Source organism: Primulina tabacum, chromosome 10, assembly GCF_025594145.1.
Source record: "Primulina tabacum isolate GXHZ01 chromosome 10, ASM2559414v2, whole genome shotgun sequence".
NCBI classification, from domain to species: Eukaryota; Viridiplantae; Streptophyta; class Magnoliopsida; order Lamiales; family Gesneriaceae; genus Primulina; species Primulina tabacum.
This window is the reverse complement of record NC_134559.1, coordinates 33253526-33273619: the sequence shown is the minus strand read 5'-3', so window position 1 is coordinate 33273619 and position 20094 is coordinate 33253526. Positions and strand designations below refer to the sequence as shown.

Sequence of the window (20094 nt, the reverse complement as noted above, 5' to 3'; positions counted from 1 at the left end):
TTTCATAGATCGACATGCAATTCGCTCTTGATAAAAAATTAAAGACATTTAATTACTTCATTGAGTGGAATTAGTTTGGCATAGCTCGAGAGAGTGTGTTCAATTGAATAGAAAATCATGTCGGAAGCATATAATCATTTTCGAACGAATTAATTAATTCACGAGGGGTAGGTGAACCGAAATTCCCAACAAATTCATTTCTTATTGAATTTTACTCAACCATTTTAGACATTATATTTCATTACTTGATTTTGAATAATTTTATTTGCATGTTTATTTGATTAGAGTAGTAATAATCAATCAACTAATTTTTGTTGCTGAAGATTTAATAACTGGATATAATAATTGTCGAATACAGTTTTCAGTGGAACGATACTCGTACTCACGTACATTATACTATTACTTGACATCGTGCACTTGCGATTAATTATTGAGAATACAAAACTATATTTTTATTAGGGATTTCACAGTGCAAGTTCTGTTCGATCAATTTTTTGGCGCCGTTGCTCGGGACTGTTAATTCACAATTTTATTTTTAGTTATTTTCTTTAGTATTCTCTATTTTACTTTGTTTGAAACCTTCGATTTCTTCACAGATATCTTATCCAGTGCATGCCAAAGTCATTTGACGTGGAGCTTGAGCAGTTTGACCCTGAAATTGAAAGAACTTTCCGCAAGAGAAGACAACAGCAGAGACTGAAAGAACTGATGGAGAGGCATGAGAACGATCATGAGGAGAACACCATGATGCTAGACGTGTTGAGATGCCACGCCGCATACCGATTCTGGAATATGCCAAACCTTCTTTGGATGGAGCACGCCCCAGCATTGTGAGGCCTATGGTGCGGGCAAACCAGTTCGAAATCAAACCAGCTATAATTCAGATGATTCATAACACAGTCCAGTTTGGAGGATCTGCAGTAGATGACCCAAACACGCACATCGCAGATTTTCTTGAAATTTGCGACACTTTTAAATTTAATGGAGTTTCTGATGATGCTGTTAGGTTGCGTTTATTTCCTTTCTCCCTACGTGATATAGCTAAAGCATGGTTGAATTGTTTGCCTGTAGGTTCGATCATCACATCGGAGGACATGGCGAAAGCGTTTCTAATCAAATACTTTCCTCCATCTAAGACCATGAAACTGCGGGCAGACATCACCACATTTGCTCAATTCGAGCAGGAGTCTTTATATGAGGCATGGGAGCGCTTCAAATATTTATTAAGAAATGTCCTCATCACGAACTGCCACTTGGGTTAGTCGTTCAAACCTTTTATTATGGCTTGCTTACTCCTAATCGTACTATGATAGATGCTGCTGCTTGTGGAAACCTGTTGAGAAAAACTGCTGAGGAAGGATATGAGTTGTTGGAGGAGAAGGCTGCTAGCAGCTACCATCCTCAATCTGAAAGGAATAATCAGCGAAGAAGTGCAGGAGTTCACCAGGTAACTGACCTTTCCGCTATTACTGCACAACTCGATATCTTGAACAGGAAGTTGGATGGCTTGAATATGGGTGGCAAAGCTATGCGTCTTCAAGAGATATTCTGTGAAAAGTGTGGAGGTGAACATTTTGTGAAGGACTGTCAAGATGACAATCCCTTCTATGTGCAAAATGAGTCACCAGTGAATCAAGTGGGAGTCCACAACCATCCGAGGAATGATCCGTACTCAAACACATACAATCCTGGATGGAGGCAACATCCCAACCTCTCATGGGGTAGTAAAAACAGTCAGAATTGACCACAAGGAGGACAACAATATGGGAAACAACCGATGTACAGATCTGACCCTCCTAGAGAAGAAAATTCCAACTTAGAGCAGATGAAGTCTAAGTTTATCTCATCCACTGAAACTAGACTTCAAAATCAAGATGCATCAATAAAGGGGCTAGAGAATCAGATTGGACAGTTAGCAAAGATGATAGCAAATAGAGAGCCGGGAACCTTGCCAAGTAACACAGAGACCAATCCAAAGGAGCAAGTGAAGGCTATGGAGTTGAAGAGTGGAAAGATCTTAGAGGCCAGAGGAATAGAAAAAACTCAAGCACAGGATGAACAGACTGAGTCTTCAAAAGGTAAGTCTTCCCACTCGACACCAGCACCCACTACACAATCTAAAATTGTTATTCCTCCATCTTTTCCCGCAGCATTAAAAAAGGCAAAACTTGATGCACAATTTGGTAAGTTTCTTGAGGTATTCAAAAAACTGCATATCAACATTCCTTTTGCCGATGCTTTAATACAAATGCCTAGTTATGCTAAATTTTTGAAAGACATATTAGCTAACAAGAGGAAGTTGGTGGATCACATGACGGTGAACTTAACGGAGAATTGCTCTGCTTTGGTGCAAAATAAAATCCCACCAAAACTAAAAGACCCAGGGAGTTTCTCTATTCCTTGCATGATTGGTGATGTCTTTTTTCACAAGGCTTTGTGTGATCTTGGTGCAAGTATTAATATTATGTCCTTATCTGTATTTCGGAAGCTCGGATTAGGAGAACCTAAGCCAACAAGGATGTCCTTGCAACTAGCAGACAGATCTGTCAAATACCCGCGAGGGGTCATAGAAGACGTCTTGGTAAAGGTGGACAAATTCATATTTCCTGCAGATTTTGTGGTACTTGATATGGAGGAGGATGTGGAGATGCCTTTGATTTTGGGAGACCGTTCCTTGCAACTGGCAAGGCCCTGATTGATGTTCAAGAGAGGAAGTTGAGATTGAGAGTGGGGGAGAAAGAGATTACATTTGATGTTTTTAATGCACTCAAGCACACATTGCACTCTGATAGTTGTTACAGAATTGATGCTTTTGATGCTCTTGTGTCTAACTATGTGCAGGGTGCTATTGGAGATCCTTTGGAAGCCAATCTCAATACCGAACTGAGAGAAAATGAATTGGACGAAGAATAAGCCGAAATATTGGCATACTTCAATGCCAACCAGCCATGGAAGAGGCCAATAAGGATGAAACTAGAGGACTTAGGAGATCGAAGAGATTTGATCCCTCAGAAGTCAAGCCTGGAGGAGCCACCGACGCTTGAGCTCAAACCATTACCTCCACACCTCAAGTACGCATACTTAGGTGAGAATAACACTTTACCTGTCATTATTTCTGCTGCTTTGACAGATGGGATGGAGGACAAACTGTTGGGAGTTTTGAAAGCGCACAAGAGTGCTTTTGCGTGGAAGGTGGCGGACATAAAAGGGATCAACCCATCAGTCTGCATGCACAAGATCTTGACGGAAGACAAGTACTCACCTCTTGTGCAACCTCAGAGACGATTAAATCCAAAGATGCAAGAGGTAGTAAAAGCAGAAACTATCAAACTCCTTGATGCAGGTATTATCTATCCTATATCTGGTAGTGCATGGGTAAGTCTTGTTCAGTTTGTGCCGAAAAAGGTGGGATTACTGTGATCACAAATGAAAAAAATGAATTAATACCCACATGGACAGTTACGGGATGGCGAGTGTGTATTGACTATAGGAAGTTGAATGACGCCACCCGTAAGGACCACTTTCCCCTGCCCTTTATTGATCAGATGTTGGAGAGACTAGCGGGGCATGAGTTTTACTGTTTTCTAGATGAGTATTTGGGGTATAATCAAATCACTATTGCACCTGAGGATCAAGGGAAAACCACTTTCACTTGTCCTTATGGAACTTTTGCTTTCCGCCGTATGCCTTTTAGTCTTTGTATTGCCCCTGCTACGTTTCAACGTTGTATGACTGCTATATTCCATGATATGATTGAAGCATTTCTTGAAATATTTATGGATGATTTTTCTATCTTTGGTGCAAAGTTTGATGAGTGTCTGCAGAATCTGAGAACCGTGTTGAAGTGGTGCGAGGAAACGAACTTGGTGCTTAATTGGCAGAAGTGCCACTTCATGGTACAAGAGGGAATTGTCTTAGGGCACAAGGTTTCGGAACAAGGGATTGAGGTGGACAAAGCTAAAATAGAAGTCATAAAGAACTTACCAACACCAGCCTCAATAAAGGGAGTTAGAAGTTTTCTAGGCCACACCGGTTTTTATAGGCGGTTTATCAAAGATTTTTCAAAAATTGCCAAACCTTTATCTTCTTTACTTATGAAAGATGTGACTTTTGATTTCAATTCTGATTGTTTACGGGCATACGAGGATTTGAAGGAGCGCTTGGTGATGGCTCCTGTCTTGGTGGCACCAGATTGGGATCTGTCCTTCGAGATCATGTGCGATGCCAGTGATACTGCGGTGGGGGCTGTGCTTGGCCAGCGTCAAAACAAGGTATTCCATACAATTTACTACGCAAGTAAGACCTTTGACGAGGGTCAATTGAATTATGCAACAACTGAAAAGGAATTACTTGCAGTAGTATTTGCGCTTGACTAATTTCATTCATACCTTGTGTTGTCCAAAGTAATTGTTTACACAGATCACTCGGCATTGAAATATTTACATGCTAAAAAAGATGCAAAGCCACGCTTACTTCGGTGGATATTACTTCTCCAAGAGTTTTACCTCGAAATAAAAGATAAAAAAGGTGTAGAAAATGTGGTGGCGGACCATTTGTCTAGACTAGAGCTTATTAGTAATGACTGTGTAGATCAGGCTATTGATGATTGGTTCCCTGATGAGCAATTGTTTGAGGTGAAACATTATCCTTGGTATGCCAATTTCGCTAATTTTCTTGTCACAGGCACACCACCACCCAATCTATCGTTTCATCAACGTAAGAAACTCTTTTCTGACGTGAAACATTATTTTTGGGAGGAACCATTTTTGTTTAAGATCTGTGCAAATTCTATGATCAGAAGGTGTGTTGCAGAGGAGGAATTTGGTCAAATTCTCCACCATTGCCATGACCGTGAGGTAGGTGGTCACTTCGGAGCAACAAGGACGGCATCTAAGGTACTTGAATGTGGCTTTTACTGGCCAACCCTTTTTAAAGATGGTCGTTCTTATGTGCAAGCATGTGATAAATGCCAACGGACAAGTAACATCTCTAACCGTCATGAAATGCATTTGAATAATATTATTGAGTGTGAGGTTTTTGATGTGTGAGGAATAGACTTCATGGGACCATTTCCCAGCTCTTTCACAAAAAAATATATTTTGGTGGCGGTCGACTATGTCTCTAAGTGGGTAGAGGCAGAAGCATATGTCACTAACGATGCTCAAGTGATCTTGAAATTTTTAAAGAAAAATATTTTTAACAGGTTTGGGACACCACGAGCAATCATTAGTGATGGTGGCACTCATTTTTGCAACAAACTCTTTGAAAAACTTTTAAGCAAATATGGTGTCACACATAAGATATCTACCCCCTATCACCCCCAAACAAGTGGTCAAGTGAAAGTGTCTAACCGAGAAATCAAGCGGATTTTAGAAAAAGTGGTTGGTGTCAGTCGAAAAGATTGGTCTGTAAGGTTAGATGATGCTCTTTGGGCATATAGGACTGCATTCAAAACACCTATAGACATTACACCATATAGACTACTGTTTGGTAAAGCATGTCATTTACCTATAGAGTTAGAGCATCGAGCATACTGGGCAACAAAAGCACTGAACTTTAACTTTACTGATGCAGGTGAACGACGTCTACTTCAATTGGACCAATTGGAGGAATTTCGGAATCTGGCATATGATCTCGCACTATCGTATAAGGAAAAGACAAAGAGGGCGCATGAAAGGCAAATCATCGAAAGGGAATTCAAGGAAGGTGAAAACGTCCTGCTCTACAACTCCCTGTTGCGACTATTCCGCGGAAAGTTGAAATCGCGATGGTCTGGTCCATTCGTGATTTCCAAAGTTTACCCATCGGGGGCTGTAGAATTGCAAGACAGAAAGGATGGGACATTTACGCTCAATGCACAGTGCCTAAAGCACTACATGAGTGGCATGATGGAGCCACCACTTGGAATCACCCGGTTCCAAGACAAACCGAACTGAGACTGACCGGCAGTCAAGCTCTCGACTATAAATTGAGAACTACCTCTCTTTCTCTTATCTTGCATTTACTTCGATATTTTATTTATGTTAGGTATGTCTTATTTATTTGTATAGTTTTGTTTTAATTAACACAAAAAAAGAGGGGAATACTTTTCCAGAGAGCTCGGCGCTCGGGCGGTAATTTTTTACTTATCGAGCGCGAACACTTAAGACGAGGTACGAGTCCAGAGAACCTGGCGCTCGAGCGGTAATTTTTTACCGCTCGAGCGCGCCTGGAATTAAAAACGCGAAATCCCCTTTCCCCTTTTCTCATTCTGCAACTTCTAAATCCCTAAACACCCTCTCACTCCCTTTTCGATTTCCTTGTGCAGGCAAGTCGATCCCTACTCAAATTCCCTGCAAGGTGGAACAATCTTCATAGGAAACAAGAATCTTCCTCACTCCGCTCATCTTCTCCATTCAAGGCACCATCTCCATCAACACCCTCATGGATCCCAAGAAACAACGAGGTAATCCTGATTCCTCCTCTTCCTCTTCGTCCTTTGGTAGACATCTCTTTGTGAGTGAGGCGGCTAGGGCCCGATTTGAGCATGCTAAGGTGCATAGAAACCCCATTGCTGAAAGGGGATTTCGTCGTCTATTTGAGGATAGACACGTAGAGACTCTTGGTGCATTAGAGAGACGAGGATGGGTAAAATTTGGCGAGCAACCTAAGGCGGCAGTGGTGTCTGTAGTTAGGGAATTCTATGCTAATGCCGGTGAACGAACTGATAGTAAAGCGTTTGTTAGAGGTCGGCTCGTGCCGTTTGATTCATTCACGATTAACTCCCTATTAGAAACGGCCGACGTTGATGACTCCGAATTCGAGGCATTAGTTGCGGACCCTAATTACACGATGATCATCGAGACTTTGTGCCATCCGGGCGCGATGTGGAAACCATTGGACGGACCGCCAAGTTGCTTTGACGAGAAGTATTTGAAAACGGGAATTGCTCTGTGGTATCTGTTTGTGGCCCGGAGGATGATGCCGTTCTCGCATAAGAGCGAGGTGCAAAAAGAGCGGGCGGTGCTCCTGATTGCTTTTACTACTGGATACAACATAAATGTGGGCAAACTCATACTTTCTCAGATCATGATGAGCATAAATAACAGCCACATCGGCCTCTTCTTTCCTACCATCATATCCGAGTTGTGTGCCCAGGCGGGAGTTGTATTCCGTGATGATGAGGAGTGGTTGTAGTCGATGAAGGCTATTTGTGTAGATGACTTACAGCGGAAGAGGGCAAAGCGACAAGTAGACTTCCCCACTCAAGAGGAGGAGGCAGGTGGATCAAGCACTTTCATCCTTCGTCGCCCACAACCCCGCAGGCGCACTCAGAACGATAAAATGGACGAGAGTCTTGCCTTCATGGCTCACCAGGAGCAGGTCAACGCCAACGTCGCGACACATCTTGCCCATCTCGACTCCATGATGCGCACTATGCTCATCCACGGGGGCGTAGATCCAGGGACCATACCACCATGTCCGCCGTTCATCCCCCCTACCAGTTTCAGTATGACTATCTTCCGCAAGGGGATGCCGTCGGAGTGCCACCACCGGAGCACGATGAGGAGGGACCTTGATCAGGGGAGTTCACTGTTTCCCCTTTCTTCGCATTTTTATTGAAGTTTCTTTTATTGCTTTATGTTTTATTTCTTACCTGGCATTTATTTTGCATTAATTTTCTCTGTGTCTGCATTAGTGCTTGAATTGTTGTGTTTCGATTTTGTGCAATGGGGACATTGCACTCCTTTAGTATGAGGGGGTCGTTTTTTTGTATTTGTTGTGCATGAGTGTCAGATGATGGTGAAAATAGTAAATTGGTAGCCAATGATGATTATGGGATAAATGAACTGCATGTTACTTAGTCTTATCACTCGTTATGAATCCCCGGGTGAATTGAAATCGTTTTATGCACACATAGTGGATTTTAATAGTGGTGTCGATGACTGTTAAGTTCAAAATAATCTGTGAGGGGAACTGGAGAAACATAAGATGCGAGTAGAACTTGAATGATTACCTGTTGAAATGAATGACTAACCAGTAGGATTAACTCAAGTAGAAAATCAAAAATATCCCTCAAACATCCTTCATCCCAATCGTGCATAGGACCTAAAAATTCATCCCTATGCCAGATAAATAAACATACCCTATATCCAAAGCCTAGTGAGTACGCATGAGAAAACTATGCGCAAACTTGGATATAAAAAAAATGGAATAAAAAAAGGGGATGTAAGGTGAGGGGGAGCCAAAAAGGGATGAAATCCTATCCTCAGGCTAAAAAAATGGAGATGTAAGGCGTTGAGGAATGTCAGAGAAAATTTCTGACAAATTCATAGTGAAAATGATCTACGTACTCCCCATCTTTCTGAACCACTTGACACTTATGGCTATTGACTCCCTCAATTTTGTTGTTCTACCATGAAACTCTACCGCTTTATGTGTTTACTGGTTGGTCCCGAATAGAAACAGAACTCAAGAGAGAGAAATTTGTGTTGACTTGTTGATTCAACGACCCACATGATTTGCGAATAAAACTGTCTGAAACACAAGCTAGAAAAATCCACAGCACACACGGCCACGCCTTTTGGAAAAATACAAATGTTGTGCGATGTGTTGAAGGGGATATTAATGGATGTGTTTTGACTAAGTGGATGTGGTTCAATAACCCGCTGAGGCAGGAGATGTCAGTTTGCTACTTCGCCATCATTCTAGTTATTTTAATACGTTCACTTTGTGTTTGTTTCATGTTTTAGTTGTAGTCTGTAACCTATTTTGCTTGAGGACAAGCAAAAGGTTAGTATGAGGAAGTTGATAGACGTGGTTTTTATATGTTTTATTGCATTAATTTGTGTGTGTTTGCATTATGCATGCGTACATTTCATTTACATTTTGTTCGTTTTAGAGTAAATATATGCATTTGATCATGTTTCACTTGTGTGTGACAAATTTGCAGGAAAAATGACCGAAAAACCAAAATCGGAGAAAAAGGTGCAAAAATGGGCAGAAAGACTGGCGACCGAGCGGTAGAAATTTACCGCCGGGCGCGACCGAGCACGAATGCCGCATTCCTCAAGAAAGATTACAGAAGATGTGGCGCTCGAGCGGTAATTTTCTACCGCCCGAGCGCCACCTATTTTTGGAAAAAATATCTTTTCCGATTACTTGCCTTAGTCTTGGTGTGAGGAGGATATGGAAAGGATTGGTGGACGTTTTTCATTCATTCAGACTTCATTGAGCAGCCACCAGAAGCTTTGGAGAGATTTTCGTGCTTGGATCGAAGATTCGAAGATTTCCGGGCGTCGTTCCTCGCAATTTTCGTCAAATCTAGTATTTCTAACTTAGTTTTTATCTTTGAAACATTTTTGCTTTTATTTTCATTATAAATTCTAGTAGCTAAACTTTAGTATTTGTTGGGATTTAAGGGGATCCTACCCCGAAATTTGATTTAAATTAATTTACATATCGATTTTTGATGTATTCTTGATTATACTATTGTTTTATCGTGGTGTTAAAGCGTAGCTAACTTTAATAACGTTTTTATATTGCGAGTGAGTTCGAGAGAATAACTTGTGATAGGAACGAGTAGTGTAATCCGTGGATCTACAATTTACATAGATATATGAAATTGGATACGCGCCGATAGTTATAGTCCTAAGGGTCGAAAACTAGGGGATTTCATAGATCGACATGCAATTCGCTCTTGATAAATAATTAAAGACATTTAATTACATCATTGAGTGGAATTAGTTTGGCATAGCTCGAGAGAGTGTGTTCAATTGAATAGGAAATCCTGTCGGAAGCATATAATCATTTTCGAACGAATTAATTAATTCACGAGGGGTAGGTGAACCGAAATTCCCAACAAATTCATTTCTTATTGAATTTTACTCAACTATTTTAGACATTATATTTCATTACTTGATTTTGAATAATTTTATTTGCATGTTTATTTGATTAGAGTAGTAATAATCAATCAACAAATTTTCATTGTTGAAGATTTAATAACTGTAAAAAAATAATTGTCGAATACAGTCTTCAGTAGAACGATACTCGTACTCACTTACATTATACTATTACTTGACACAGTGCACTTGCGATTAATTATTTAGCATACAAAACTATATTTTTATTAAGGATTTCACAGTGCAAGTTTTGCTCGATCACATTTATTTTGCAAATCTTGTGAAAACTGTCAGAAGATGGGATCCATTTCAAAACGAAACATGATGCCTTTAAATTCAATCATAATTATTGGAATATTTGATAGTTGGGGGATAGATTTTATGGGTCTATTTCCATTATCTTTTGGATTTACCTACATTTTAGTCGTTGTTGATTATATTTCAAAATGGAGTGAAGCAATTGCATGTAGAACTAATGATCATAAAGTTGTTATAAAATTTTTGAAAGAAATTATTTTTAGCCGATTTGGAATACCGAGGGCAATAATTAGTGATGGGGGAAGTCGTTTTATAAATAAATCATTTTCTTCTTTGTTAAGAAAATATGGCATTATACATAAAGTTTCTACCCCATATCATCCTCAAAGTAATGGTCAAGTTGAACTTGCAAACAGAGAAATCAAACAAATTTTAGAAAAAACAGTTAATCCAAATCGAAAAGATTGGTCTTTAAGATTAACTGATGCATTATGTGCATATAGAACTGCATTTGAAACATCATTAGGGATGTCACCATATAGGTTATTTTTCGGTAAGCATTGTCATTTACCGGTTGAACTTGAACATAAAGCTTATTGGGCAATTAAAGCATTTAATATTAATTTAGATGATGCATTTAAATTAAGAAAATTGCAATTAAATGAACTTGAAGAATTAAGAAATGATGCATATGAAAATTCAAAGATTTATAAATATAAAACTAAAGTCTTTCATGATAAAAATATTATGAGAAAATCATTTGAAATTGGACAAAAAATTTACTTTATAATTCTCGTTTGCATTTATTTCCTGGAAAACTAAGATCGAGGTGGTCAGGACCATTTATAGTTAAATTTGTTTATCCTTATGGTGCTGTTGATATTGAAAATCCTAAAAATAATGACGTGTTTAAAGTTAATGGGCAAAGACTTAAGCCTTTTATAGAAAATGAAATTCTTAATGATGAGTTTATGCCTTTATATGATCCACAATAGTTGTTTGATATATTTTTTTTTTTTGCAGATTCTAGTTCATTTCCCGGTTAAGTGGCGGATAATGGTACTCCGTGACTGTTTAAGTCGGTTTCTTTAGTTTTCCCAAAATAATTGAAATATATATAATAATAATAATAATAATAATTAAAAAAATATGGATGCGTGTATTATGAATCTTCGTAAATATTTTGCTTGTTTACCTGATAATACGCTGAAAAAAATATATAAAGCTAGATGTGAGCGACTAAGGTTGATGATGTCTTATGGCATACCGAATGATGTCCGTTTGATAATTGAAGCAAAAGTCCGATTGGTTGGGGAAGGAAGTAAAATAATAATAAGACATATGCCAAGATTTGGTAAAAGCACATATGCCAAAAAGCAAAGAGCTAAACGTATAGGTAGATACCATAAATGTGCAAGGTGGACTTGTAAGGGGAAATGCAAAAATGTTGGAATGACATCAATGAATAGAGAAGATAAAATTTTATTCATTAAGAATGGTCTGAGTAAAGAGGCTTTGGATAATTTTCTAGAGGTTCTTGATACGCATTCTAGTGGGTACGTGCAAAATGAACTTCTTAAACTATGGTGGCAATTTCAACATGAGGAATATCAATATGGACGGTGGAATCAGCCTTAGAAAGATCCTACTTTTGTAACACATATCTATTTTGATAAGTAATATATATATATATACACAATTTAGTCTTGGGAATCTGACGTTAAAAAACCCTGTTTGCCAATTTATAAGAAAATTGGATGGGAAGAATATCCTCGACTCATAGAAGGCGTTGAAGCAATTACTGAACGTAAAATCAGAGGAAGATGTAAGTCACAATCACAACTACGCTGTATATATGTGTTTTAATTTTATGTCATTTTTATTTTATTTTATTAATAATAATTTTCTGTTCAAATATTGACTTTTGGCATGGTACGCTTATAAATTCATATGATGTGATCTAACAATTACAGAAAACATATTTCTAAACATGTCAACATCCACGGTAAGTAAAATAAAAAATATTTGTGTATTTTGTGGATCTAGTGCAGGAAAAGATTCAATTTATGAAGAAGTAGCAGAAAAGCATGGAATAATACTTGCTAAAAAAAAGATTCAATTGGTATATGGTGGTGGTGAGTTGGTCTCATGGAAAAATTTGCTAAAGCTGTGCATACAGATGGAAGTGAAGTCTTGGGCATTATTCCGATTACTTTAGCCAATCTTACTGGACCAACAATAGGAGAAGAAATGAAAGTGGACAACATGTATGAACGAATTACTCAAATGATTGAACATTCAGATGCTTTCATTGCTTTGCCAGGAGGTTTCGGTACTTTGGAGAAAATATTTCATACTGTTTGCTGGGCACAACTAAAAATCCACAATAAGTCAATTGGTTTGTTAAATGTTAACAATTATTATGATAAACTGTTATCGTTTCTTGATGATGTTGTGGAACAGGGATTTCTTTCATTAGCTTCACGAAGGATGTTAGTTTCTGCTACAAGTGAAGGTGAACTTATTAATTTACTGCAAGGATTTAGTCATCAACCTGATCCATTCTTATCTCAACTTAATTGGCCAACATCCAAGATTTTAATATTCATATGAAACTCATTAGTTGATAATTATTGAAAAATCACAACACACTAGATTTTAATATTCATTATATTCAAATTACAGACTACAAGAAAAATTAGTTTTTCATATGTAACAATTTATATATATATATATATATATATATATATATTGATCAATTAATATAAAATGTATAATAGATGTGTTTATTTATTTATATATATTTATATATATAATTGTGTGTGTTTTCGAATAAAATAATTTTTAAAATTTTTATGAGAATATAATTAAAAGATATGGTTTGTATGGTTGTTAACATGTATAATTGAAAGAATTCTTTTTGTAAAAGTATAATATATACTCACACATCTTTTGTGAGTAAGTGGTGAGAAATGAGAAAACAATTAATAAACTTTTATTGATTATTAAAAAATGGTTAATTACAAGAATATAACTCCCCTAAAAAAATATTTATTCAAAAAAAAAGATGTAAATAAATAACGTACTATCAATGTATTGTAAAAACAACTATCAATGTTTTAAAAAAACAAATAAACAAACAAACAAAAAGATTTGTTTGTGCTAGATAAGTTTCAAAGGTAGTCGGATGTATCCGTTATATAAATGTTTATATATATAATATATATATATATATTTATGGTAGAATATTTGGATAAAAAAATTTATGTTATTGTAAAATTTTGTAATCACGTTAATTAAAAAAAATAGAAAGAAAAAAAAGAAAAAAAAATATTTTATTCTTTGTAAATTTTCCTATTTGTTTTCAATATTAGTTTATTTAATTTTCTGCTTTAATACTTAGCCTTTTTCAATGAGAATTAATATTCATTCCAACTCAATGAGTGAAAACTAGCTATTCATTAAATATTTTGACCTGAAAGAATATATGGAGTTGAGCTTTTACAAAAATATTCTTGATATTATACATGTTATGGTGGGTGGTGTAAATTATCTTTTTGACTATATTATTATAAAAAATTTAACAATTTAAAAATTATATATATTATTACTTTATATATTATGTGAAAATAAGAATAATAATAAAAACACATCTAATTATATATTATTATATTAAACGAAAAATAAATAAATAAATAAATATATATATATATATATATATAAATCGGTATATGATTTTGTTTTAAAATGAATATTTTTGTATATTTGAATATATAAAAGGAATAAAGAATCTAGGTTGTGATTTTCTGATAAATTTTATTTTATTACTAAGGGACTAGTAATAAGATAATGTGGGGGTGTGATGAAACTTATAATTAATAATTTATTATACGTTAAAACCTATATTTTAAAATTTAAGTTTCATTAAAATTATAAAATTATGTTATTTTAGTATTGTTTGTTTATATTTAATTGTCTTACTGAATATGTTTTATTTTCAGGTTTTTTAGGTGTTTGTAAAATAATGATAACTCAAGCTACAAAATTCAAATGGAGGTGATTCAAACATGTTTGGAATCCTTGAGAAATTATCTACAACTTTGCAGAAGCCATGATTGCTTAAAAAGTTCACGAAGATGATCAAATTGTGCAAATATCAAAAGGAGGACAGATTTACTTTTACTATGACCAGCATATAGTAAAAAAATCATAAGTATTTCAATATTTAACCAAATGAGGTGAACCAAAAAGCCAAAATCATCTACAGACAATTTCCCACATGTTTGCTGTTTTGAGCAGAGTCAAATTCGGTGATTAAGGTCGTGGAACATAGCATTGAAAGAAGGGTCATGGAATTGTAGTTGGAGGAGACAAAAACTACTATTACAACTATATGATATTAATAAAATTTTTGACCCTTTCTCTCATTTGGCCTATAAATAGAGGCCTTGTGCTAGCTTGAGAATCATTCTATCCCGTTGTAAAATATCGTGTGTATAAAAGTTCTAAGTTCCAATATATTTTTCATTTTCCCAAATATGATTGTTGATCAAAAGTAAGCTCATGGAAAGCTAAATCTATTATGTCAAGGTGAAGAGGATGAATTCTTGGTGAAGTAAGATTGTTTATATTTTATATATTCTTTCTTTATTTATTTTCATTTAACTAACTTCTTTTTATTGTAGGTATAATAATGAATTATTTGTTGTTATCAATTTACACCAAATGCTTGATACCATTAAAGTGGTTATCTTGATTTGTTGTTTAATTTTGATAGAATAAATATTTCATCAATTATTATTATTGTTATATTATATATATATGTGTGTGTGTATATATATTTCATTTAGACGATAGCGTGGCTCTGCCGGTTGTTCTAAATGCAATATTATGATTTAATACTAACATCTAACAATCTAACATTTACTTTACTGCAACTAACTTTTACTTTCCCGCAACTAACTTTTATTTTTCGCATCTAACTTTTACTTTACTGCAACTAACTTTTACTTTCCCGTAACAAACTTTTATTTTTCGCATCTAACTTTTACTTTACTGCAACTAACATTTACTTTATCGCAAATAACTTATTAAATCATATATTTCATTTAGGCAATAGCGTGGCTCTGCCGGTTGTTCTAATGAAATATAATGATTTAATTTATGCAATTATATATTTATATAGTTATATATATAATCATAGGTATCATAGATAAAATATTGGTTAATTCGGTATTTTCTATAGTGGGAACTATATTATATTATATGTGTGTTTAATTATTTAATTTTCTTGGAACCATTATTTATGGTGGTTTACTTTGTTTTACTTTTAGTTAAAAAATATTACATAAACCAAGAATAAATCCTTGAGCCTTGACAAAATTTATAATTTTTAAACTTCATTCTTGAATTTGGTAGTTTATAAATTAATAAATTTAAACTAAAAATAACCTCTCTGTGGATCGATCTCGTACTCACGAAATATCTTACTTGCAGACAACCAACACTTGGGTGAATTATAATTTAAGTAGTAGCACCTTTATCTGATGATGATACAGGCAGAACAGGTCTAAAGGCAGAAGACCCTGCAGTAGTTTCTCTAATAACGACTCCAGACGAGGGTCTGAAAGTCGGAACAGAAGTTGAGGTGGTTGAAGTAGAGGTGGCTGCTGATTTTGAGACGGGGACAGATTCTGGTTTAGATGAGGTAGCTTCTGGAAACACTTGTCTTAGATGGACAGTGTCAAGATCAGCAAGGGCTGCTGTCTTCTTGAGGCGGAGAGTTGTGCGGGCTTTATTTTTGCTTGGGGTGGCTGGGAGTGAGGCTTTGGTTGGAACAGCAGACTCCTCATATACTGTTTTATCTGAATCAGTAGAGACATTATCGGCAAGCACTTGACATTCCATTTTCAGAAGCTTCTTGAAGCAAGAGGGAGAGAGTTCCTCTCCAAAAGCTGAGAAAGTGATGAGGGCAGTGGACATATCCTCCTTAGAAATAGTTGAAAAATCAGAAGTACATAAGAATGGAAGAAAGAAATTTGATTCCAGCAGTGCACCATCGATGGAGATGGATTCATCCCCCTGGGAGTAAATGATCTTCCCATCCTCAACGGTTGCTTTAGCATAGAAATCCAGGAGGGTAGTCTTGTAGATGATAGCAGGTGCTTCCAAAAACCTCCTAAGACCAGATTTTTCAATGGCCTTGAACATCTTAACAAGATTGTCATCCTTGATTGTCAGAACTCATGCAAAGTTAACTTGGTAAGCATTTAGTGTATAAGCTTCAGCCATTTCTGCAAGTAGGAAAGATTCGAAGTAGATTCTGTAGTAGAGATGAATGCGAGAGAAAGCAGTAGCTAGTATGAAATAGTCTGAAATCGTAAAATTTGAAATGAGAGAAAAGAGACGGTTAATATACAAAATGTACAGCCGTCAGTGAAAACATAAGGACACGTGTCAGTATGTTTGTGGTTGAGTTTATGAAAAGTTAAAAGATGAGTGTCAGATACGCCAAAATTTAAAAATACAATAAAAGAGGAGAGTTGTCCAAGCGGTTACTAAAGGAAATCAGAAGAAGATTTGTCATCTTATGATAATATCTACTGGAAGTCATAAAGTACTGGAATATATCCAGTACTTTTATAAAGACCAGTAGACACATTGTTTTATTAAAAGAGAAGTCCTCCTTCTGTTATGACACGGCATGAAAATATCAGTCACAATAAAATTATTCCCCCTGAATAAATTCAAATAATAAATAAATATTAAAAGCGAAGATTCGAGATCCAAAGGAAAGACATATGACACTTGATATTCGTGCGTGAGATGAACAGTCAAGTGACTCTTTAGCTACCCCAAAGCTCTATAAATACCTGCAAATACACAAACTATAAGTCATTTACACATTTATCAAATAAAATGAAATGGATAGTGCAACTATTCTCTGGGAGTCTTCTCCAGAGTCTGATTCAGCAGAGGAGTTTCAGAGGAAACTTCTGGGGTCTCGTAAGAAGATGTTTGAAGACATCATTCTCCAAGAGATGAAAACTTGGAAGAAATTCTCCGACCTGTAATCTTAATAATCAGTTAGATTATTCTATATTATAGAAGGACTAAGCTGCGGAATAATCCCTTTAACAACCACGATCATGCAAAGAGAGGGGGATTAATCTAGTATCTTCTAGTTAGGTTTTCCTCTGTAACTCTCAGTACTGCTGATATCAACAATTGTAATAGCTTAGACAATGTAACACATCTGATTTTATCAATGAAATATTCCATTTTGTCATATCTCTTGTTTATCTACTGCTTTTACTTACTGCATAAAAGAAAACAGAAGATAGTAAACAGTAGTTAAGATAAATCAATTAAACCAGGAACATTACGAAAATAAGAAAACTTATTCTCGGGTAGAGGTTTTGTAAAGATAGCAGCATTTGATCAGTAGAGACATATTCCAGACGAATGTCCTTCTTCTGCACATGCATGATCTCTAATAAAATGATGTCTGATGTCAATGTGCTTCGTTTTGGAATGAAGTATTGGATTGTGTGTAATTGCTATAGCACTGGTATTGTCACAGAATATAGGTGATTCAGACGCTTGAACTCCATAATCCTTAAGTTGTTGCATCCAAAGCAATTGAGAGCAGCAACTTCCAGCAGCAAGATATTCTGCTTCTGCAGTAGACGTGGCTATGGAAGTCTGCTTTTTACTGAACTAGGAGATCAACCTATCACCGAGAAATTGAGAAAAACCACTTGTGCTTTTTCTATCCAGTTTGCAACCTGCATAGTCAGCATCTTAATATCCAATAAGATTGAAAGAAGAATAATTGGGATACCATAGGCCGACATTTTGAGTACCCTTTAAGTATTTCAGAATACGTTTAGCAGCAATATAATGTGATTGCTTAGGGTTAGATTGAAATCTTGCACAAATACAAACAGCAAACATAATATCAGGTCTACCGGCAGTAAGATGTAACAATGAACCAATTAGACCACGATACTGAGTTACCTCTACTGAAATTCCGTTTTCATCTTTATCAATTTTAGTAGATGAGCTCATTGGAGTGGAAGCAGCAGAGCATGTTTCCATGCCAAACTTTTTCAGTAGCTCTTTTGTGTACTTAGCCTGATTTATGAAGATTCCTATATTGAGTTGCTTGATCTGCAATCCTAGGAAGAATGTTAATTCTCCCATCATGCTCATTTCGAATTGTTCATGCATTATCTTAGCAAAAGTTTCACACAATTTGGTGTTAGGTTACCCTAAGATAATGTCATCAACATAAATCTGTACTAACAAAATATGCTTATTCTTAACTAAAGTAAATAAAGTCTTGTCTACTGTGCCGATTGTAAAATCATGATTGACAAGAAATTGTGAGAGTGTGTCATACCATGCTCGAGGTGCCTGTTTCAAATCATACAGGGATTTGTGTAATTTAAAAACATGATGCGGCAAGAAATGATTAATAAAACCTGGAGGTTGTTCAACGTAGACCTCTTCTTGCAGTAGAGCATTTAGGAAGGCACTTTTCACATCCATCTTATAAACTTTGAAGTTCTTGAAAGCAACAAAGGCTAAGAATATTCTGAATGCTTCAAGCTTTGCTACTGGTGCATAGGTCTCATCATAATCTATTCATTCTTCTTGTCTGAAACCTTGAGCTACCAGTCTTGCTTTATTTCTAACCATAACACCTTCTTCATTTAGCTTGTTTCTAAATACCCACCGAGTTCCAATAACTGCTAGATGAGATGGTATAGGTACAAGAAACCAAACTTCATTTCTTTTAAATTGATTCAACTCTTCTTGCATGGCTTCAATCCAACTGGGATCCAGAAGAGCTTCTTCAATCTTCTTTGGTTCATCCTGAAAAATAAAAGCAGCATGCATATATTCGTTTATCATTTTCCTTTTGGTTCTTAATGGATCTGCTGGATTTCCAATAACCAAAGATGGATGGTGAGATTTTCTCCAAACAAAAGTATTTAAAGAAATTTCTCCCTGGTTTGATGGATTCAGATCATGCTCGGCCAAAGTAGTAGATGGTTCTGGAATGTCAGCTTCTGGTTCTGGTATGTCCTGTGTCTGAACAACTGGTTCTACCAGAGGAATGTCTGGTTCTTGTATTTGAGCATCTTTGACACTTGGTACTGCATCATCATCACTGTCCAGTTTCAGATGAATTCTATCTAATCTGTTACTTAGATTTGACACGTTAGAAATTCCAGGAGCACTGCTATCTTCATAAAAAACAACATGATTAGATTCTTCAACATTAAGAGTTCTATTATTGAAAATTCTGAATGCTTTGCTTTACTGCTGAATATCCAAGAAAAATTCCAGCATCTGATTTTGAATCAAATGCAGATAAATAATTTTTGCTATAATTATGCACAAAGCATTTGAAACCAAACACATAAAAATATGTTACATTAGGCTTACTCCCTTTCCATATCTCGTATAAGGTCTGATTGTGCCTTTTGTTGATTGTGGTTCTGTTTTGTGTATAGAATCTTGTTAGTAAACTCAGTGTCCCGATCACTTCTGATTTTGATGATATAACTGCTTTTTAATTTTGAATCTTTTTCAGAAGCTTGATCAGGAGGCTACTGGTTTCATCTTTTCCAGCAAGAAATATTACCCAAGTAAATCTAGAAAAGTTATCAACAACAACAAGAGTATATTTCATTTCCCCTAAACTTATGATAGGGATGGACCAAATAAGTCCATATGCAATAATTCCAAACACCTTGATGTTGATTTACTACCTTTATTCTTTAAGCTAGATCTTACTTGTTTGCCAAGCTGACATGCAGAACAAACATGATTCTTAACGAAGTTAATATCAGATAAACCATCAACTATGTTCTGTTTCTTGAGATTATTGATTGACTTGAAATTCAGGCGATTCAATCTCTTGTGCCAGAGCCAATGTTTATCA

The 20094-nt window shown here is 35.9% G+C and overlaps 2 protein-coding genes and 1 non-coding gene across 3 annotated transcripts; 2 read left to right on the top strand and 1 right to left on the bottom strand.

Moving 5' to 3' along the window:
• Window positions 1-1143: 1143 nt before the first annotated feature.
• On the bottom strand, window positions 1144-1248 carry LOC142513009 (small nucleolar RNA R71). The gene has a single exon (XR_012808978.1). It is a non-coding gene; the product is annotated as a small nucleolar RNA R71 (small nucleolar RNA).
• A 529-nt stretch (window positions 1249-1777) lies between these two features.
• LOC142505045 (uncharacterized) lies at window positions 1778-2913 on the top strand. The gene is made up of 2 exons (XM_075617870.1): window positions 1778-2620; window positions 2842-2913. Exons 1-2 carry the CDS (start codon window positions 1778-1780, stop codon window positions 2911-2913), a joined length of 915 nt encoding a protein of 304 aa, XP_075473985.1.
• A 54-nt stretch (window positions 2914-2967) lies between these two features.
• Window positions 2968-5936, top strand: LOC142505044 (uncharacterized). The gene is made up of 5 exons (XM_075617869.1): window positions 2968-3306; window positions 3825-4296; window positions 4420-4716; window positions 4799-4856; window positions 5441-5936. Exons 1-5 carry the CDS (start codon window positions 2968-2970, stop codon window positions 5934-5936), a joined length of 1662 nt encoding a protein of 553 aa, XP_075473984.1.
• Window positions 5937-20094: the final 14158 nt, after the last annotated feature.